Raw genomic sequence first — 23,081 nt, 5'->3', positions numbered from 1 at the left:
TTCAGCACCTCCTGGGTGATTGATGACTTTATCCAGGCCAAGTGCTGCGGCCTGGAGATTTGCTGTTGGAAGGTCTGGGTGTGTGCCTGCGCTAGAACGTGGAATGGCAGTGTGGCCTTGGCAGCCTCGGGCTCTCATTATCGTCCTCATCTGTGAAATGGAAGTGGTATAATATCGGTCATGTCTGTCCTGAGGCAGCTGGCAGTCCTAGGGCAGAGAATATGGCAGGGCAAAACTGCTTCCTGCCCAAGGGCAGTAAGCCCATGGATGAGACACATGCCACATGCACACAGGTAGCACAGATTCACTCCGTCAATGCAACAGCACCCTCTCTCCTCTGGCTCATGAAAACTGGGTAAATCCCACCAAATAATAATGGCTAGGCCAACAGATGTGGAGCAGACCTGAAACACTGTCAGGTCAAAATTAAGTCTTTGGGAAGTTGTTCCAAGTCCCCGGGGCCAGAGGATGGGGTGGGGTTTGGGGGTGGGGTGAGTCCTACAAGAACATACATAAGTGTGCTAAATGGGAGCTGGAGAGATAGCTTAGTGGCCCTGGGTCTGGTTCTCACTACTGTCTATAAGTCAAGGGAGTTACAGAGGACCCAATACACTTTTCTGGCTCCCTTGGACACCAGGCATGTACATGGGACATGTGCATACAAGCAAGACTCACATGCACATAAAATAAAGACAAATAATATTTTCAGAGACTATGCTAAATGTGCTAATAAAAATAACTATATGCTGTGATACTTTTGCACTAATGCAAACCACATTCACTGCTAGAAACTTTTTAAAACAACCTCATTGAGATATAATCTATATGCCATAAAATTCAACCCTTTACCGTGTATAATTCAGCCAGGCACACCTAGGTTTTTAAGCAGGAGGGCTGTAAAATCAAAGCCAGCATAGGCTATATATCAAAATTCTCTCTCAACAACAAAGAGAAAGAAAGTGTATAACCCAGTTGTTCGTAATATTGTCACAGAATAAAGCAGTCGTTACCACAGTCTAAATTTCAAACATTTCATAGTCTCTCCCCTCACACATCATTCTCATTATAGCTGATGGAAATTTACCTGATGAGCCTTTTCAAAATAGTGTTTGTGGGGGCTGGAGAGATGGCTCAGCAGTTAAGAGCACTGGCTGCCTTTCCAGAGGACTCAGGTTCAAGACCCGGCACCCACATGGAGGCTCAGAACCATCTGTAACTATTTCCAGGGGATCCAACACCCTCTTATCTCCACACATGCACAGACATATATGCAAGCAAAACATCCATTCATATAAAATAATAATAAATAATACATTTATAAACTGTGTTTGTTGACATATATATGCCAGGATGTTCACAATCTGAAGATATGTACAAAAAAAGTGTGAACAACAAAAATGTATGCAAAATAGTCCTCATTTGGAAACTTAAAATAAAAAGGTGTAGTCCATATAATTAATGGAATATTCTACAGATATTAAAACAAGTGAAGTGGTTCTAAATATGCGACATAGAACAAAAGTCCAAGATGAAAGGAAAAGTATCATCTCAGGACCCCAAGATTACATTCTCAGCACAAAGGAGATTTATTTGTCCCAGAGGGAAAGAGGACAGGGAATAAGAGACAAAGACAGGGAGAAGAGGAAGGGAACAAGGGACAGGGGGCAGGGGTATTTGTCCCAGAGGACAAAGGACTGCCTCTGGATGGAGAGGAGACAGATGTGGCACTTAGGAAAATGGTAGTTTATAAAGCTACAAGGGGAAACCCCGTGTTAGGACGAGGTGTTCAATTTTAATTGAGCATGTTAATTAGATGAGCCAAAGGGGGCTTTTGATAGCTGGACCTTGGTGGTCAGCCTCAGGAGGAGGAAGTGACCATAAGGGACTAGACCTTGGGGGCTGGCTTTAGGGATGTAATCTAACAGTTTTTAGCAAGGCAGAAGGAATGGGGGAGGGCAAGGCCTGCCAGAGCCATGCTTGCCATGCTCACGAGCTGACCAGAGTCCCTTCACAAGATAGATTATAGTTAATAAAAATAATTATAAATAATCAAAAGCAGAGCAGTTTATACTATTATGCCATTTGTAAAAGTCATACCACCAAATGAGGACACATTCCTAAACCCTCTGAAAGCTGTGACTGGGAGCTGATGATTGGCCCCCTGGAGCAAGAGGAAAGAGGGTGTTCTCTATCTTGTACCTTTTGAAGATGTTTGCTTTGAAACATGGGCATGCTTTTGTGATTCGATCCTGTCAAACCGTTAAAGCCAGGTGTGAAAGGTCATCGCAATCCCCATCCATTTATTACATGAAGTCCTCATTGGCTTCTGGGACCACACGCTCTGCTCAAGCATGAGCGTGTCTGCAGTAATGTGTGCAGGAATTCACACGAAGTGACATTTCAAAAGACACCATTAATCTCACCTCATCGGGTGACAGGGAGCTGAGTCTCCACCAGCCACATTGGAATTCGGCACAGACAATGAGAACAGATTTCCAATTTCATTTCCAGGCTGCCGCTTTGGTCCAGATCTACACGGATGGGTCTGTATTGGTTGCTCATGGTGGTGCTGAACTGGGACAAGGCATTAACACCAAAATGATGCAGGTGAGAGAGGTTGTTTCAGTATTGCCTTAGAGAGAGCTCATAAAACAGCCCTGGACGCTGTGCTGGGCCACATTTGGGCTTTGTGATACAATGGCCAAGATGTCCACAGTGTCCTAGCAGTTCTTTGGGGACCAGCTGGAAGTACGCCAGCTGGGATGCGGAAAGAGTGACAGTGACATCACTAAACCCAGCTTCCTAAGGGGTCAGCGGCTCCAGACCCCTGACGGCAGCAGCTTACATTCCCATGGCTTCTAAGCTTGGGCTCTGGGCAGCCCGCTCTCCCAGGCAACTCCTATGCATACCTAACACACCAAGTTCAGGTTCCCTGATCCCAGAAAACGTGCTCCTTCCTCAGAGACAAGTCCATTTGCTTGTGGTCATTTTGTAAAAGGCTGTGGTGGGGGGCTCCCCTCTAGCCCATGGACTCCTGCTATGAGTAGCCGACCTGACGTCTCAGAGGCAGCGGAAGGATGGAGGACCTGGGTTTTGTCTTTGCAGGAACCTGTCTCCCCAGCAAAGTCTGCCACCTGGCACTGGGGAGATTAGACCAGCTCCTGGCCTGGGACAGGTTTAGAGCAGAGAGAGGCCCTTGCTGATTTAAAGACCTTTGCGGTCTTTATAAGTTTTAATTTGTGCATACTGTTCAAAACATCTTTCTCACTTTTCCGAACTGAATTAAGAGAATCACAAAACTTTCTGAAAGGGTCCAGTCACTGTCCCGGTTCCGGTTTGGACTGGTCCATTCTGTCTCTCCCTCTGGACAGGTGGCCAGCCGTGAGTTGCAGATCCCGATGTCTTACATACACCTGGACGAAATGAACACTGTCACCGTCCCCAACACAATTGCCACCGGAGGCTCCACCGGAGCCGATGTCAATGGGAGAGCTGTGCAGGTGATGAGCTCCCTGACTCCCAGCCTCCCGCTGCTCCCCACGCCCTTTCCCAGAGGACCCAGTGTCTCGTGTCTCGGGACTCTCTTCAGAACGTTCCCATCCCACCCAATGTAAACACAGGGAGTTGTGGTACAGTTTCAGGAGACGCGGACCGCAAGTCCTCAGCCCCACGGGTGGGCAGAACATCACGGTAGTGGGAATTCACCATAGGGGATGTTCTTCACCTCACAGGAGTGACAAGACAGGTGGCCAGGGGTCAGGTATAACTTTCAAAATCACATGTCGGGGGGAGGGGGGGTCACCTCCAGAAGCTTTCCATACCCCCCACAATAACACCACCAACTGGGGCCTGAACATGAACCACTAGGGGTTATTTCGTATTCAAACTATAACATTTGCAAAATGTCTCCTGATGCTTTTTCCCAGAAGTTTCTGGAAGGAAGGAGGCAGAGCGTCAACTCTTGGTGTCTCTCTGTCCTACCCGAAACAGGGCACCAGAGCATTATCTAGCACCATGAATTCTATATTTGCTTAATGTATTTCAAGAACACCCTAAGACATGAGTGTCACAAAGGCAAGCGACAAAGGCCTCTTTGGCTGACGCGTCATTGGGAGTACACGACAGAACATGGCCCAGTGTTCCCAGGCTGCGGTGGGAGGGCATCCCTGGAGGGCACAGGGGCTCAGGGAGACACCTCAAATGAGACTGCAGTGTCTTGTGTCAGAGCAAGCAGGTCGACTCCTCCAACACTTCAAATGTAAATCAACTCCATCCCTCCACCCTCATTTCACCTTCCACACAGGAAAACCAAGTTCCAAGGTGCTAGTGACGCCCCCACCCCCCCCACACACACACACGAGAACAAAGACCACCACAGACTTCCCTCTAGGTAGGACAGAGCAGCCTATTAAGACAACAGCCCTGGTGTCTGAAAGAGGACAAGTGGGACCCCGAAAGGAGACAGACTTTCCGGGTTTGGTCCTTGGAATTTGACACCCATGACTCTGTAGCTACATGACTCCAAGTTCCAGTCCTTCTGGACTAAAGCAACTGAGATAACAGCTAGTGTTATCTCAACCTAATATGAAGCAGCCCGGCTGTCGGTTAGAATATCGGCGTTATCCAAGCCAAGGCACTTTGGAGGTCAAAGGGAGTCCATGATAGCAATACAAGCTGGCAAGCTTGCATGGGACTTGGCCTGGGGAAAAGGGAAGGATATGGTCCACCCGTTACTAATATCTTCAGGTCATAGATGAGGTCCCTAAGGCGTGGAAAGTAAAAGACACTCAGACTCTGGACACATTTGACTGCACAACCACGTCATCTTTCTGTGTGACCTCATGAAGTACCGGATCTGGGAAGCGCATTCATGTTCATTTTCCTGGGTAGTGGTTTGCTGGATATTTGGCAAATCCCAAATGAAATGTTGACACAGAAACAAACTAAAACCTAGTTGGTGCAGCTAAACTGAGAAGAAGGGGTTTGCATTTTGCCTGGTGTCCCTCTGAGCCCCCTCTCATCTTCTGTGGTGGCTCCCCAAACTCCACATCAGCATCAGTACCACAGGGGCGGGCCAGGGCCTGACCCTAGCCCAGATGTGGGGACAAACCCCACGAAACGTCTGAGGGAGGAAGGTAGCCATGGCAGTTGCTGGGGGGGAGGTGGGTCGTGTTCGGAAGGCGTTATCTTTAGTTCTCAGTTGCTCAGCTGTCCTCTCCAACCTGCAGAATGCCTGCCAGATCCTCAGGAAGCGCCTGGAACCCATCATCAGCCAGAACCCTCATGGTCCCTGGGAAGAGTGGGTGAGTTCCCGGGGTGACTGCATCCTGCAGGGAGGGCCTCCCGAGGCCACTGGGTAGAAACACCTGTCCCCTGTTACACTGGGGCCTGCCGGGTCCCTTCTCCCCTGGGCAGCCTGGGGCAGGGAATAAATAGCCCCAGTTGTCCAGGAACACACACCACCCGGCCTGCTTGTTAAAGTGCAGCTTCTTATTCAGCGAGCTCGGATGGAACTCGGGGTCTGCACTTCCGCCGACTCCGTGGCAGCCCCCACGCTGCTGGTCCATGCTTCAAGCAAAAGAGTAAAGGATAGATACAGATCTGAATCACACCTTGGGACAGCTTACTGGATGGACACCTCGGTTCACTTGCAGACGTAGCTCAGAGGTGGCAGGTGCTATTCTTTTTTTTATGTTAAATGACTTTATTTAAGTAGTACAGCCTCACACTAAGCATGTATTTTAATTTTTTTGTTTTATTATTAATTTTTTAAAATTTATTTTACATACCAACCACAGTTTCCCTTTCCTCCTCCTGTTCTCTCCGCTGCCACCTCCTTTCTACCCCACCCTCATCCACTCCTCAGAAAGGGTCAGGCCTCCCCTGGGAGTCAACAAAGGATAGCGTATCAAGTTGAGGCAGGGCCAAGCTCCTCCCCTCTGTAGGTAGATGCTGTTCTTTGTTTTTTTTTGTTTTTTTTGTTTTTTTTGTTTTTTTTTTTTTTTGGTTTTTCGAGACAGGGTTTCTCCGAGTAGCTTTGCGCCTTTCCTGGAGCTCACTTGGTAGCCCAGGCTGGCCTCGAACTCACAGAGATCCGCCTGGCTCTGCCTCCCAAGTGCTGGGATTAAAGGCGTGCGCCACCACCGCCCGGCTGGTAGATGCTGTTCTTAAGGGCAGTTTCGCAGATAGATGATTATTCTCCATGGAGTCCACTTCCCAAGTTTGCGTGTGATGGGGGTCCTTGCAGGAGGAGCTGCTGTATGGGGTCCGGTTTGAAAAGTCCCTTCAGTGCCGATGACAACCGCAGCTGTCTTGCACGTACACATTTCAAATATGCCTGAGGAACACAGGGTGGGCCTTCTCTGAGTGCTAAGTCTGGCTCTTCTTTCAGAATAAACATTTCATGTGAGAACATGGCCCCGCTAAAAAAGCTACCAAGCCCAGAGCGTTCCCATCAGTCAAGGGTCATTGACAACATTGACAAAGGGACACCCTGAGGGAGTTGGTGACAGATGGAACACGTTGAGTGACAAGATCATGTAACCTGTAATTTATCAGCGTTACCTCATTTTTCACTGTGTTCCTTTGAAACTTGAGTGTGTGTGTGTGCGTATGTGTATATGTGTATGTGTGTTTGTGTATATTTATGTTTCTGACCATAGTTGCTCTGTTCTCAGGACAATTCCAATTCTCCCGGGGTGGGACAGGAAGGTGGAAAGCCTTCATCAGATTTTGCTTGGGGACCCTACCTTTAAACTCCCACCAAAATTTACCTTTCATCCTTTTTCCATTGGTCTATCAGTGGACCCACAAAACCAGCAACTTAGTCTCTTCAGAGGAAGTCAGACAAGCCAGTCAGACTTCCCAAGCAAGCGGTGAACACTCACCTGGCAGTATGCTCCATGTTCATTCTGCAGAGGCATATTCCCAAGAGTAAGGGAAAGCGCAATGGCCAGTGGGTATTTGCTTTCCTCCTCTGCCCAGCTGTGTGTCTGTCCCTTGAAAACAGTATTCCTTTTTTGCAGGTCAATGAAGCTTTTACTCAAAGCATTAGTCTCTCTGCCACAGGATACTTTAGGTAAGAGGTGGTCTGTGTCATCCTAAAGCTATTCTCTTTAGAAATGAAAAGAGCTTAGGAAACGTGTGTTCGGTTGTTTATATCTTCAGTGTGATCTCTATTGCTTATTTCATTTTCACCGGAAGGTTTTCATTAGAAGTGCTATGTTATTATAAAAGTAGATAAGTTTGAGATTAGTCCCAGTTTCCTAATTGCAATTTATTTTTATTTTATTTTATTTAGTTTTTGAAGACAGGGTTTCTCTGTGTAGTTTTGGTGCCTGTCCTGGATCTTGCTCTGTAGACCAGGCTGGCCTTGAACTCACAGAGATCCACCTGGTTCTGCCTCCTGAGTGCTGGGATTAAAGGTGCGCGCCACCACCGCCTGGCCCTAAATGCAATTTCTTATTCACACTACATACAAATTATGTTATATACACATATTATATAACATAGGTGTATATTATTATAGATTTCAAGGTTTCTTGATAATGCTCCTATGTGTAGAGTGGACAGCTCAAGACATAGTGACTTTAGCAAGTTTTTTATATAGTCTAGCATGAACTTACTACTTATACTTTTGGTCCTGATAGTTAATATGACCCAGGATTTGGTCATAATACTCTTGGTCTTCAGAAATCTTGCCCTGCAGCCTGTCTTCTGTCATATGGGAATTTATAGAAGCCGTGAGTCAAGCCAGAGCCCAGAATAGTTCTATACAAATAGGATAAGAAGTTGTGCGAAGCAAGTTAACGGTTTCTCAGACAAGGATGCTTGTCCAAATAGGCAATAGATATCTCACCAGAGGCAACAGAAAACTAAGCCTGTTCTTACCCCATGAGCACACGTGGGCACATCTTTTATGATTTAGGGGGGAATAATGGTGTGTTCCGCTGATGTCTAGCTCTGGTGTGTCTGGTGAGACACAGCTCGTAGTAAGGAGATCTTTAAGTGTCAGTCGCTCAGGGAAAGGGTGAACTTTAGAAATCGGAGTGAGGGTGCTCAGTTTTGCTTAGTTTCACAGACAAGACCCTGAAAGATGGGGCACTCCTGAGTGGGGGTTTAAAGGGTGGTAGCCATCCTGAGGTACACCAGAAGCTAGAGAGGCATGGATGTACCAAAATACACTGTGGAAGAACAGCTTGGAACAGCAGATCCCGGATTACTTGGCTGCACTGCTTAAAGCACATTAGAGTGATCTGGCCACCCCCTTCCCCACGGTGACATGGATATAAAGACATGTTCATTGACAAAGTGCTTTACAGTGGGTTGACGGTCTGTGAGCTCTCGCGTGAGTAGTGCCGGCATATGTAGAAAGGTGAATTGCTTATGTGTGGCTGGAGCCAGGGCCAGGCACAGAGCTTCTCAGAGCAATGGCCTGTGTTAGGACATGCAGCCTTACAAACACATCAACTACTGCTGCACCATTCACCTGGAGGCACTTAGCCCTGAAGAGTTTACAATAACAGAGTCTGCAGATTGTTCTAAGTGAACCAGGCATGGTGGTCTGTAATTCTCGCCCTTTCAAGGCTGATCAAGAGTTTTAAGATAGCCTAGGCTACACAGTGAATTTTAGGTCACTTGTACTACTCAGCAACATCCTATCTCAAAAAAAAAAAAAAACCAACAAAATGAACCTGTTAGAACAATGATGCAAGTGTGAGATAATTTTAGAGCAATTGCAATGAAATAGAAACAAAACAAAACACTGCCGAGAGATGCTTCAGACTCAAGATTGAATTGTGAAGTTTCTTCATGGAGTAAGGGTAGAGGGAGGGATGAGAAAGAATTCATGTGTGCATATAGAAACCAATGCACGAAGATTCAAAACCTGCACATGGTCAATGAGTATAGATTTCATAGTGGCTTTAAAAACTGGGAGTTGAGTATAGTTCAGTAGTAGAGTACTTCTCCAGCATGTATAAGGCTCTGGGTATAATCCCTAACAACACACACACACACACACACACACACACACACACACACACACACACACACTCTTATTTAAGGCAGTCACAGAAGAACAAATATCAAATGATAACATTTACGTGAGATTCCCAGAAGAGTCAAATTCTGAGGCTGAAAGCCGAGTGGTAGCTGTTAGGGAGTGTAGAAGTAACTGTCTTATTAAATAAGAAACACAGAGCCAATGCAAAGATGAAAGCCCAAGAGGTCAGAGCTAAGAGCCTTACCCTTCACTCTGCAGCTATCCTCTTCAGCCAAGAGACCTACTTCCTGTGTGTTTGTCTTTATATAGACTTTCTGTTCTGCCTTCTCATTGGTTGTAAACCCAACCACATGAAAGCCTCGTCACTGCCTGTCTGTACAGACCTCCAGGTTTTCTATGGTTGGTACTGAAATTAAAGGCATGTGTCTCCATGCTGGCTGTATCCTTGAACTCACAGAGATCTGCCTGGCTCTGCCTCCCGAGAGCTGGGATTAAAGGCATGCGCCACCACCGCCCAGCTCTGCTATGGCTTGCTATTAGCTCTGACCCCCAGGCAACTTTATTTATTAACATACAAATAAAATCACATTTGAAAGTACAAATAAAATATCACCATAAGGGAGAGAGGAGATGTTGTGTCAGTGTTTTATTGATACAGAGGGTCACTGGGAAGAAGAGAAAGTTCTGGAAGGGATGGTGGCTATCTTTGTTTATAGGGGTTTATCTAATATTATGGACCCACACAATACCCCAAACAGTGATAAATCTCAGAAATAGGAATCTGTGAGGTTTTTTTCAAGCCAGTGTTTGTAAGTTGGCATGGTTAGCAGACTCTGCAAGATAATGAGTCCAAATGCTTTGGTCTCAGGTGAAAACTTGGCTACAGAGAAAATATTTCAAAGCTGGAGAGAAAGGCTTGATCATGGGACCTAGATGTCCACCTTCGTGAGATAAAAAGCAGCATCAATAGTAATTGTCCTTCACTGAAGAGTGCTGACCCGGCCACGTGAAAACAGTTTGAGTGACATGTTCGCCCCAGCTTCTAGCTTTCACAGTTCTTAATGAGATTCTGGACCTTTTGACCCCATGACTGCTCAAGATAATTTGCAAAGCAATGCTAAATCAAAAAGGTATTTGGATCAGGCCTCCTGTAACATCACAGCAGTAACTCTAGGACCAGAGATTGCCACCTGCCTCCGGACCTGAGAGATGCTGTCCTTGAATTCATTTTAGCCTCACCTCCAACAAAAAGCACACTCCATGCCATGGCTCTCCAGCCAACTAGGAATTGTTTTTCAAAAAGAAAATCATATGCACTTTCTTTCTTTTCACAGTCATGATCGCTTAGAATGATGTTGGGTGTTGTGTTTTGGTTTTGGTTTTGGTTTTTTAAAAACAGTGTAGGTCTTAAAGGTTTTACGCTTGCTTAAAGTTAAAAGTTGAGTCTCTTATTGAAACCTCACATGAAGATCATGTCCCTCCCTCCTCATGGTAGGCATGTCCCTTCTCCTCCAGGCCAAGTCCTTCGCAGGATTTTCAGAGGCTCCACATTCTGTGAATAATTTACCCCTGAAGCCACCTGGATTTCTCTGGTTTCCATATTCTTTTTTTTTTTTTTTTTTTTTTTTTGGTTTTTGGAGACAGGGTTTCTCTGTAGCTTTGCACCTGTCCTGGAACTCCCTCTGTAGACCAGGCTGTCCTTAAACTCACAGAGATCCGCCTGCCTCTGCCTTCTAAGTGCTGGGATTAAAAGGGTGCGCCACTGCTGCCCAGCCATCTCCATATTCTTAGAGACAGTCTCACTGACGAGCCCCTGTCCTGACCACGAGCTGTGTCTGTCTTCTCAGGGGCTACCAAGCCGACATGGACTGGGAGAAGGGAGAAGGTGACATTTTCCCCTATTTTGTTTTTGGAGCCGCGTGTTCTGAGGTTGAAATCGATTGTCTGACCGGCGCTCACAAGGTAAGTGGCAAACACGTGCAACCAGTGTAGTCAGTGTGTGTTATGAAGGTGATGTGGCCTGCCTTCATTTGCAGGTCACATGCAAATATTTACTAAACAGAAATTTTGGTGCAAGCAAGTGCTCATAGGGAATGAGAGGGAAGGGACGGGTGCAGGCATGTTTCGATAGAGAGATGAATGGCCCTTGGTGGTGGGAGGAGGAGGAGGAGGTGAGAAAGGAGAGCTGTGGTCATCCTAACTTGGGTGATTGGACCTCTGTCCCATTCAGGTTTTCCCTTTCCGGAGCCAGGACACATAACTTCAGTTATGAATTCTTGGTCTCAGTTGTCGTCTGCCAATAACTGTAGAACAGAACTTTGCTTTTGTAGACCACTAGCATTTATACACATCTTTGAAATCAATGAAGAACCTTCCAGTAACTTGCCTCATTCAGCTCCATTAAAAACTCCATGAGCTAGAAATTATTATTGATCCTCTCACTTACTGATAGGAATATGGGAGCTTTATAAGAGTTAACTGGCCAAGTCCAAGTGACCATTACTATAAGGTATAGCAAGAACACACAATCAGAGATTCTCGCTCAATACTGTTCTCAACACATCACGGTAGTTTCAGGTTTTGCACAAAAGGAACTTAAAAACAAACATCCCCAAACATTAAGCCACTGTCCGTTCATCTGCAATACACCGACATGCATTAAGGACAATTCACCAAAGAGCTGGATGCACGGGTCTCTTAGAACTGGGCCTTGAGGCCTGCTAATTCAGGTCCCTGCAGCATCTCCACACTGAGGATGGGTGACACTCTGTCCCAGGGTATGAAATCCAGCGTGACATGGCCTGCTCTGTGGTGCCATACACCAGCCTAGTGACATTGGGACAGTGACATTCTGTAAGCTTTCATCCTCTGGCCTGTGGAGAGTGCTCTCATAGACACTAGAGACTAAAGCCTAAGACCAGCCACACTGAAAGAGGGAGGAAAACAGGCCAGGGCAGCAAGGAATCAGCTCTGCAATGTGGAGGGGCTGAAATCTACTCTCACCAAAGATGATCTAGGGCTTCCCAAAACTGCAATGGCTACCTGGAACCCAGGAAATGATCAGCCAGGAGCACTGTCCCCTTGGGTTAAGGAAAACCCCGAATTAAACACGGAACCAGATGATGACCACAAACCATAAAGTTTCCTGCATCCTTTTCATCTCATTGGCAATAGAACCAGAAGAATGTGTGTTTGAGGCCAGTGTGCACTACATAGAGTTCCAGGTCCAGCCTAGGCTACAAAGTGAGAATGTGTCTCAAAAAACAAATAGTACAGGGGGTGACTTTTTTAATCCTAAAAGACAACCCTCTGCCACAAATTTTCAACACAAAACAACATGCTTTTAAAATTTCTTCTACAATATTACTATTTTAAAATGGCATGCCATGTATTTTTAAAATATTTAATTCTGATAATTTACTTTTTGTTGGTGGTGTTGTTCCAAGCACAAACAAAATACAAAGAGATTCTTTATTAAACAAGGCAAAGAGATGAGGTGCCTGAATCTGAATTGGGCAGAAACAGCAGCAGTTATGAAAGTGTTGATTTTAAGAGGGGAAAGGAGGAGGTCTGTGTTAGAATGAGCTAGGACATGTTGGTGAGTTCTGATCGTGTATTTTAATTAGGTTAGTCAAAATGATACATTTTGGTTACTGGACCTTGATGTTTTGATGAGTGTTCTCATCTGTGTATATAATTTTATGGTCTGGTTTTCTTTATTTCGTTGGCTGTCATGACCACTTTACACATTATTACTTCATAACCATTATTTCAAGTGGCTGTATAATATTAGAATTGAGCAAGGCAAAATTTCACAACCTCAAATTTGTAGGAAGGCAGGCTCATCTCTGGTACTTGTGAACTTTAAAAATTCTAACAGACTCCATGTCAACAACTCTATGGTCATAGCTTACTCAACAATACCTGGTTCGTATTTATCCCAAGGAGCACCTCTTAATTAACAACATATGGTATTTTTATGACCTTTACCAATAGTAGAACTTCATTGTCGTGGCCTTTTAGAATCACCTTCTATGCCCTAATCAATGAAAACATTTATTGTTGATAAGAGGAGTATATACAGCAATCATGTTTTTGTTCTCCACAGAACATCAGAACTGACATTGTTATGGATGGATCTTTCAGTATAAACCCGGCTGTGGACATAGGCCAGGTAGGCAATACCTTGTTGGTGAAGTAATATCCAAATACTTCACATGCTAACCACATTTTCACCTGCTCTATTTTCTGGGTATCACTAAATAGTTGGTGTATTCACTAAGATTGTTTTCACTGTCTTCTTCTTTTCTTTGTTTCACACATAATAATGTATCCCAAGGAGTGGAAATGTAAGTAAAAGAGTGCACACTTCAAAGACAGGAGTATGGGTTCCACTTGGGTGTGTTGACTTCAAGTTGCTTATGAGAGACCCCAGTGAAACCACCAAGAAGAACACTGGTCTTCAGGCCCTGGGCAGAAGTCATATGTTTGGAAGTGATTGGAGGGACAGTGGTAGTTGAAGCCACATAAGCATCAGCATCATGAGAGGGAGAGAGGAAGAAAAGAGAGGAGAGGGCAGGGGGGGAGCAGGGGGGCTTTAACTCCACAGGGAAGAATCACACGCATGTATTCACTGTGGTTTTAACGGAACCCCAATATTCAGTACATTACGATATGAACAAAGACAGTCTCTTTCCACACAACATTTGTAGACATTTATAGTCCCTAACACTGATTTTTTTTTTAAAGTTTTATGTGTGTGAGTGTTTTGCCTGCATGCATGTCTGTGGACCACATGTGTGCCTGGTGCCCACGGAGGCCAGAAGAGGCCTTTAGATTCCCTGGAACTGGATTACAGACAGTTGTGAGCGACCATGTGGGTGCTGGGAATGGAACCGAGGTCCTCTGGAAAACACTGTTTTTTTCTTGACTCTCATTTTGGTGGAGCTAAATTCAACTCAAACAGCTATTGAACTAAAAAATAATGATCAGATGATGTTAAGATTTTAGACTTTGGAATGAGGCAAAGGGCGTCGAGGTGGTCTAATACAAGCCCATTGCTAAAAGTATGTGCTGAGAAACTCTTCCCTGAGAAAGAACAGATCCAAGACCTGCTGTCATCCTCAGAACGGGCATTCTAGCAACTAGAAAAAGAGAGGTCTCGCCATTCATTGAATGACTTGGGGGTACAAATCACTTGTTACAGGTCCCACAGGGGCATCAGACATCTGTTTCTAAAATCACTGCTATGCAAATGACTTACCCAACCATTCAAGATAAGCATTAATGTTTCTGCGACAAGTCCTGTTAGTTTTCTGAAACCTACCCAGGGGGTTCAGAGGCTTTTGTTCACACCTGCAGGCAGAACACGTGGAGTTAAGAGACCTAGACTCCAGAGGGAATCAGTCTTTTGAAAGATGACATCTTTTGCTGATGCTTGGAAAGTCAGCACATCATTTAAAAAATGACATTCATCCATTTTTCTGTGTCTCAGATTGAAGGCGCCTTTGTTCAAGGTCTTGGACTTTATACCCTAGAGGAGCTGAAATACTCCCCTGAAGGAGTCCTATACACCCGTGGTCCGAGCCAGTACAAAATACCTTCAGTTACTGATGTCCCCGAAGAATTCCATGTGTCCCTCCTGACACCAACCCAAAATCCAAAAGCCATCTACTCTTCTAAGGTCAGTACATATGGTCAGGCTTCGTTCAGCTTGCCATTTATCCGTACATGTTCCGAACAGTAGCCAAAGAAAGTGGACAGAGGCGTGATGATGTAATCGCTTCTTGGCTTTTTGGCTGAGATCAAGTGTAGGAGTGATGATGGAGCTCGGTGGAGGGGCACTTGATTGGCATGCACAGGCCCCTGTGTTCTGTCCCCAGTACCACAAAAGAAAAAAAAGCTGGCTTGACATCCTCCTCTGTAGCCAGGAGGTGGTGGCACACGCCTTTAATCCCAGCACTCAGGAGGCAGAGGCAGGTGGATCTCTGTGAGTTCGAGGCCAGCCTGGTCTACAGAGCGAGATCCAGGACAGGCTGCAAAGCTACAGAGAAACCCTGTCTCGAAAAATCAAGAGAGAGAGAGAGAGAGAGAGAGAGAGAGAGAGAGAGAGAGAGAGAGAGAGAGAGAGAGAGAATTACCGTGGTTTATAATAAGAAGAAATTTGGTGAAACACTGCTCTGAATTATGCATATACTATTTCTTGTCAGACGAATTCTCAATATAATTTGTCTTATAAGCAACATAGAGTGATGTGTAAACTCCTCATTCAGCCTTAACAAATGTCACAAGCTTAAATTCATTCCAGAGTAAGTTTCAAACTAAATAACTGGTTTTTGTTTGGTTGGTTGGTTAGTTGGTTTTTGTTTGGTTTGGTTTTTCAAGACAGGGTTTCTCTGTGTAGCCTTGGATATCTTGGAACTTGCTCTAGACCAGGCTGGCCTCAAACTCAGAGATTTGCCTACCTCTGCCTCCTGAGTGCTAGGATTAAAGGCATGCACCACCACCTGGCTAAACTAAACAATTTTTAGTTTCATAATTCATAAATTGTGAATGACTTCATAGAAGGCTACTCAAGAATTAGGGGCTTGTATCACCACATGAGATTTTCTCTTTTAACTGGACTTCACTAAAGGAAAATTAAGACAATCACAATGTATTTTGCCAGAATCCATTTTTCATAGCATTGAAATAACCTGCTCTGGGAAAAGCCAATTCTTGTGAACTAGATGGCAGGAACCAGAGACAAACAGCATCCTGTAGAACTCTGTGCACATGTTTACAAGGCTGGGCTGCTGCAGACCCTGTTCAGGGGCCATGAACATGGCCTGTGACCCTTGCACTTTCCTCTTCCCAGGAGAATGTACCTATTTGTACCCAGAGAAGGAGATCAGTGGTGATACACTGCCCTCCTGGACGATGACGGTCTGTAACCCTGTAATAGTCTACCTGGTTGCCAAACCAGAGGGACTGTAACCTCGTGCAGTTTCACAGCCAGGGGGAGCAGGTCACACGATATTTCAAAATCCTCACTACGCTCCACCTGGCAGGTGTTTATTTTCAACCAAGCCGAGTGTAGGTTAGAAGACGCTTCTTGATGTAGAGCACTACCCATCATTGAAGACTCTTCTTGATGCATAGCACTACCCTATGTCTCCTGGCTTCTCCTCCCTCCCCACCCTACACTGTCCCCACTGGGGCCATAGAAGAATAGGAAGACCCTCGTGGAAAGGCTGGGCTTGTCAGGCTGTCCCTTAGCATAGTGTTTGAACCTTAGGGGCATTTGTCCTCTGAGAGTCTGTAGCGTTTATGACTTCATCTGCATGTGTGGAGAGACTGAGCTTCAGCACTTGTCTTGGGTATTCACTTCACAATGAGGGTACGTTCCAAGAAATTTGGGTTCGGTGATTCCATAGGAATATCATAGCATATACTACACAAACTTAAATGGTATGCATCAGTCACTTAACATGGTCCCTCTAGGTACCTGGGAAACACAGTAAACATGGTACAAGAAGCTGCTGCCAATATGACACAGCATTCTGGTTCACAGTCAGCTTTTTAAATATAAGTGTATTCTAAAATAGCAACAAAATAAGGCAAACATGAAACTAAAGCACAGTTGTTTATTACCAAGTATTGTGTACCGTGTGTACTTGTATTGTTGTAGTTTTGTACAACCGGCAGAACAGTGTCCTGTCGAGATCAGCGTCCTCACAAACACCTAGACAACATGTGGTGCCATGGTGTCATGATGTCACTAAACAATAAAATTATTGAGCTCCCTTATGAACATGTGGGACCACTGTTGCATATCCTGTCCATCACTGATCAAAATACATTATCAGTGTAGGACTGTACTCAAGGTGTGTGCACCTAAGTCATGTGGTTGTTTAATGTCAACCAGGAGAAAGGGGGTGCCTCCTAAGGCAGCGAGGGAGTGCTGCATAATAAGGATGGGTAGACACCTGTGACATTGCTCAATCCCAAACGGCAGGACAGGAGAGCTCATCCTGTAACCTGAATAGCAGGAAGAGTCAGGGCTTGCTGACTTAATCTGTTCTGTGTTGCTGTATCAGAATACTTGAGACTGGGTAACTTACAAGGAACGTAGTTCAGTCTCAAAGCTGGCAAAGTCCAAAATTAACGAGTCACCTCTGATGGTGACTTCTTGCTACTTTATGCCATGGTATAAGATACAGAATGATAAGACCAAAAAAAAGGGCCAAACTCACCTTTATAGCATACCACTCCACATTAATACATTCATGAAGGCGGAGCCCTGATGACCTAACAACCTCTTAAATGTCCTACCTTGCAATGTATGGAGAATGAGTTGTCAGCACATGACCTTAGGCAGACATGTTCCAACAACAATAACCAGTAGAAACAGTGTGTAGGAGATGCTGATACTAAACGCAGTAGGGCATGTTATAAAGTTTGGGAATGTGACCCGATTCCTTCCTTATAAGTTACCCGAGTCCCGGTCTCCATATCTAAAATGTGACAATGGACGTGCAGGCTTTGTAGACCTGAAAGCTTAAGGACACTACCCATGCAGAAAGTGTGGCAGTGGTCTGTTCAAAGCCAGCTGAGGACGATGTTAGCTGCTAATGTCACTTAGGTATGTCAGTCACTTGTGTGTGGCTGTGACGGATAATGCCTGGCAGAAAGGACCGAACCAAAGCAAGATTCGTTTTGAATCGTGGCTTCAGAAGATCCACTACATCAGGGCAGGGAGACCAGTTCACGGTAGCCGGGGAGCAGAGAAGTAGGGGTCCTGACTCTCGGTTTCTTTTCTCCTTTGTTCCCTTCTTATTTTCGCTAACACTCTGGCCCACAGGATGGTGCAACCCGCGTTCAGATCAGCTCTCTTTACCCCTGGGTGAATCCAGTCTGGAAAAGTATTCACAAACATATCCAAACATGTGCCTCCCCAGTTTTCTAGGTGATGCTAATGCAGTTAGGTTAACGATGAAGATGAGGCCATCATTCATTCTGTGTCATTGTCTTAACTAATAGGCAAGAGCTCATCCATGCCAGGTAGTCAGTCTTTCATTGAATATTCACAAATATCTGAATATGACAGTTTAGCCTTAACCATGAAACATACAATCCCTATTTTGGGTCAAGGTGGTGGCATTGCTCATCAAGGCTTTCCTGGTGTCCATAATGGACAATCAGTCATGTATTTCTGGCTAATTTAAGCCTCTTGAGGAGTCTTTGATCACCAAGTGTGTCCCCTGTGGATTTGATGGTGGAAAGTCGCCAGCTCAGGATTGTGTGTATAGTCTAATTTCTCCTCATAAATTAAGGAAATGGGTATGGTTCATGTGCTAGGCTCTGGAAGTTTGAGTACTTTCCTAGGGTGCAATTAACTCTAGAGTCTGGTATACTTAGATTGGGGTTATGTAGACTCTGAATTGATTCTAATGTCAATCTCTCTCCCCCAGACCTAGACACTCAGCTTTCTCGGGAGCATCCAGCTCAGATTTGGGGGCCTAAGCCATGTTGTGTAAGCCTGAAAACCTCTACTTGTAGCCACCTAAGCCCATGCAGAGCACTCAGAGTACAGGGCACTCACTCCCCCAGTTTCTGGAAGGCATGAGTAGTCTAACACATGTGGGAAGGCTTGCCAGCACGTAAAGGAGACAGGGACGGCCGTCTGTCATGTGATAATATTTGTTGCAATGATGGACCACCTAGACAAAGGCATACCTGTCAGGCTCTGTGGCTTGGTGGTCCTGTAGCTGCCACCTTTGTGCAGCTGAAGGACAAAATGGCTCAGTGACAGATTTCTCATGACACATCCCCATCGTCACGTGTCACGGCTATACAGAAATGCAGCCACAAGATCCCTTTTGCCTATCTATCTCCATCACTCTGACCCATGGAGGACAAGGGTGATACCGTGAGAACCTGATGGCTCCTCGTGCCAAGGAGACCCATCTATTGAGGAGAGCAGACCTGAAGAGCTAACTGGACCAGTACCTGTGGAACAATAATGTCCTCAAAGCCCTTGGCTCCTACCCTACCTCGCCACCAGCTAGTTTTCAGCATTAGTCACTGCTTGGAGGATTTCTTTGGCATATTATGTGAGTTAAGGCATACTTGATCTGTTAACGCAACGGATTAGCCACAGAGGACAAGGCTGGGAAGAAAGGTATGTGATTCATAGTGGCTTTGGTGGCTTCCCTTGAGTTGGCAATAAGTCACAGCTCTGAACATGGCTTTCAGAGCCCTGCATAGTCATCCTGGCAATCGCTGCCCAGGCTTCTTGTACCATCCTTTCCATGGTGAAGCTGCCTAGCTTTTTCAGCCCCTTGGATGAAGCCAGCTCTTCCCTCTTCCCAATACCTTTGTAATGTTGCCCTGCATCAGCTCTCTAGACAAACAGGACCAATGGGCTCTTTCTGGGTATTGGAGATACACATATATGCTTATGTTAGACATGTGTGTTATGTATATATGCATGTGTGTCTATATGTTTGCACATGAATCTACATATATGTGTCTATATATCTATATACATACAAAGAGAGATTTATTTTAAGGAATTGGCTCACATGGTTGTAGAACTGACAAATTCAAGATCTGTAGGGTGGTGGGCAGCAGGCTGGGAAGTCAGGTGTGGTTTCTGCACTGATGCCCTGGGGCAGAATCACTCCTCCTTAGAGGAAACTTGTTTTGCCCTTAGGAACTCTGCACGTATTATCAAAGCTAGTCATTTCTTTTCTTTTTCTTTCTTTCTTTCTTTCTTTCTTTCTTCCTTTCTTTCTTTCTTTTTTTTTTTTTTTTTTTTTTGAGACAGGGTTTCTCTATGTAGTTTTGGTGCCTGTCCTGGATCTCACTCTGGAGACCAGGCTGGCCTCGAACTCAGAGAGATCCACCTGCCTCTGCTCCCAGAGTGCTAGGATTAAAGGACAGTGCCACCACTGCCCAGCACTGAGAGACTCTCAATGGCAGGCACCATCCACCATGGGACAGAGTCGGCAGGTGTGCCTTGAAAAGGCTTTGACTCATCGTAATCCTCTCTGAACCCTGGGGAAAGCGCTTGAACCCCCGCTGTTGACTTAATTCAGACCAAGAAAGATAAGTCCTTTGCACGGGCCCTTCTAAGAATGTCAGCCACTAACAAGCTGTTCCTCTACCTTCCTCATCCCTTAAAAGCCCAGTTGGCACAGTGGATGGCTTCTTCTGCAACCACATGGTCCCCTTGGGCATGGGCATGCCAGGCCTTAGCCAGGCTATCATCAATTGGCAAGTGTAACCAGCATTGGGATTATTACCACCAGAACGGGGCTCCTTTGAGTCCCAACAAGCTTCCTAAACAAATAGAAACTGGCCCATAGCGGAGTTCAGGCCTGTTCTGGAATGGATCCTAAGGGTGGTTGGAAAGGCCATCATCTTGAGAAATGAATGATCCCCAAGTAGGCTATTGTTTGGAAGAGGCAATCCAAAAAATACATGCTGAGTCCTTTGTGGGTTTGTAGAGCAAGCATTAACTACACCCCAGCATGACTGAGGCATTGGGCACAGCTAAACAAACAGCCCAGATTCTGTCAGAGGGCTTACCCGCCTACCCGCGAGATTGCTACAAGGACGTAAGGGCCAAAAGGGGGTGACCCCTTCAGAAGCACTGAGTCAGCTCAGGCCAGCTCCATGGTGTGTGTGTGTGTGTGTGTGTGTGTGTGTGTGTGTGTGTGTGTGTCCCCATGTCCGTGTGTCCTGCCCTATGGGTTGGCTGCCCAAGGCCAGGTTTCTAAAAGACTTCCTCATTTTTGTCTTCCCCTCCCCAGGGCCTCGGTGAGGCCGGATTGTTTCTGGGCTCTTCTGTGTTCTTCGCTATTGCTGACGCTGTGGCCGCAGCCCGAACGGAGAGAGGCTTGCCCCCACTGTGGGCGATGAACAGCCCGGCCACGGCGGAGCTGATTCGAATGGCCTGCGAGGATCAGTTTACGGACCTGGTACGGGACCCCGTCCTTCTTGTCTGTGAATGTCTGCAACCACTTTCATGATTCTTAGTGCAGGGACAGAGGACATGGGTCAGTTCAAAAGTAATCTCACAAACCCCCACAAGCAGGATGTCTACTTGTGGGAAATGGAAGCTGCTTTGAGAATTTTCGAGTAGGAAGTTATGGGATTCTTATATTTGTAGAAGGGAATGTGGGGTTTAAAGAGTTAAAACTGATTTTTTCCTACTTGGGTCCCGAAAGAACCCGATATAGTTCTTTCCACAGCACAGCAATCTCCAGCCACAATCCACCCCCTCTACCACTTATGCAGGAAGAGGGGGCTACTCCATATCACGTCTTCAGCCAGGCCTTGCCTGCTGCTGTAGCTGTGAGCCACATGTGGCCACAGATCCTAGAAACCAGCTTAGTGTGGACCGCAGTGCACTGTGTGTGTGCTGAATCCATGCCACATTTAAAGATGGCTTGGTGAGGAACTTTTTATTCATATGATGAGAATGGTAATATCTTGGCATACTGGGTTGCAGCTAACTATAACTAAAATTGACTTTATGTAAGTATCCTCCTGTGGTGATATTTTATTTGTATTCTAACAAATAAAACTTATCTGGGAGCCGGACGGTGGTGGCGCACGCCTTTAATCCCAGCACTCGGGAGGCAGAGCCAGGAGGATCTCTGTGAGTTCGAGGCCAGCCTGGGCTACCAAGTGAGTCCCAGGAAAGGTGCAAAGCTACACAGAGAAACCCTGTCTTGAAAAACCAAGAAAAAAAGAAAAAGAAAAAAAAAAACTTATCTGGGGATCAGAGGACAGAGCCAACCACTAGATTAGACATAGAGGCCAGACAGTGGTGGCACACACCTTTAATCCTAGCATTCAGGAGGCAGAGATCCATATAGATCTCTGTGAGTTCAAGGCCACATTGAAAACAGAGCCAGGCATGGTGGCACACACCTTTAATCCCAGCACTTGAGATCCCATGTCTTTGCTTGGGAAAGGCACACATGCCTTTAATCCCAGGAAGTGATGGCAGAAAGCAGAAAGGTATACACGGCATGAGGACCAGGAACTAGAAGCTTTTTAGCAGCAGTTCAACTGAGACCCTCAGGACTCAGAGGCTTTCAGTCTGAGGATTCGTGGAAACAGGGTCGGCTGAGGAGTTGGCGAGGTGAGGTTGGCTGTGGCTTGTTCTGTTTCTCTGATCTTTCAGTTTCCACCCCAATACTTGGCACTGGGGTTTTTTTTTTTATTAATAAGACCATTTAGCAATTCATCTTACATCCTCCGATGACCTAAGGTCCTCCAATCAAACCTCTCCCAAAGGCTTAATACCCCACCCATACACTGGGGACCAAGCTTCCAACACATGAAATTTGGGGGTAACAGTCACATGTAAAGCCATAGCCACCAATTGCACGTTGGTAGATATGAGTACTAGAATTTTTTTTACCTTTTAGAGGTTATGTTTGTTTGTTATGTTTTTGTTTTTTAAGGGTGTATGTCCCTCCACTTAGCCCTGGGAGTACTGGAACTCACTATGTAGACCACGTGGGCCTCAGATTCAGAGATCCTCCTGCCTCTGCCTCTGCCTCCCTAGCACTGTGATTAAAGGTGTGGGCTACCTCACTTGGCCCAGTACTTGGAATTTTAAGAACATGTGTGGCTTCCACTCGTGGTTTTCTAAGGGGCTGTTGTGGCTTCCATACTCAATCCCATGTACATCTTGACATCAGGAGAAGTCAAGACTGAGAGATGTTGGCACGTGTGATTCGGAGGCTGTAGGGAGCCAACGAAGGAGCGCAAACTTTTAATTGCTTTAAAAAAAAAATCTTTCCCAAGGTCCAAAATTCAGGAAGGAGAAGGAAATAGACAGGAAGAGAGGAGCCCTGACACCTTATACACCCCTCAAGCGGTCTTCCTCCGGGACCCCTTCCAGTGACCCCGCCCACGTCTTCCGTGCTATCATTTCATTCGTCCTCTGGGAAAGCCCCGCCCCCACCCCCGCCCCCACCTGTTTACCTGTTCAGCTCAGCCTGGCGGCTGCATTCAATACACCCACTACATGCAGCCAGGCATTGCGTTAGGCTGAGACGGCCACAGTAAACAA

General features: G+C 45.8%; 1 protein-coding gene across 5 annotated transcripts in view; it reads left to right on the top strand.

Moving 5' to 3' along the window:
* LOC102906998 (aldehyde oxidase 3) overlaps positions 1 to 23,081 on the top strand; it is a 91,863-nt gene that overhangs the window by 63,243 nt on the left and 5,539 nt on the right. For all 5 annotated transcript variants that reach the window (XM_076550497.1, XM_076550499.1, XM_076550500.1 and 2 more), the window contains 8 exons: positions 2,512 to 2,607; positions 3,372 to 3,500; positions 5,229 to 5,303; positions 7,026 to 7,078; positions 10,852 to 10,966; positions 13,113 to 13,178; positions 14,499 to 14,687; positions 20,803 to 20,970. In XM_076550497.1, coding sequence (XP_076406612.1) covers positions 2,512 to 2,607; positions 3,372 to 3,500; positions 5,229 to 5,303; positions 7,026 to 7,078; positions 10,852 to 10,966; positions 13,113 to 13,178; positions 14,499 to 14,687; positions 20,803 to 20,970 — 891 coding nt within the window. The remainder of the gene's footprint in view (positions 1 to 2,511; positions 2,608 to 3,371; positions 3,501 to 5,228; positions 5,304 to 7,025; positions 7,079 to 10,851; positions 10,967 to 13,112; positions 13,179 to 14,498; positions 14,688 to 20,802; positions 20,971 to 23,081) is intronic.

This window comes from Peromyscus maniculatus, chromosome 13 (genome assembly GCF_049852395.1).
Source record: "Peromyscus maniculatus bairdii isolate BWxNUB_F1_BW_parent chromosome 13, HU_Pman_BW_mat_3.1, whole genome shotgun sequence".
NCBI classification, from domain to species: Eukaryota; Metazoa; Chordata; class Mammalia; order Rodentia; family Cricetidae; genus Peromyscus; species Peromyscus maniculatus.
Note: the sequence above shows the minus strand (reverse complement) of the source record. Positions and strands in the feature narration are given on the sequence as shown.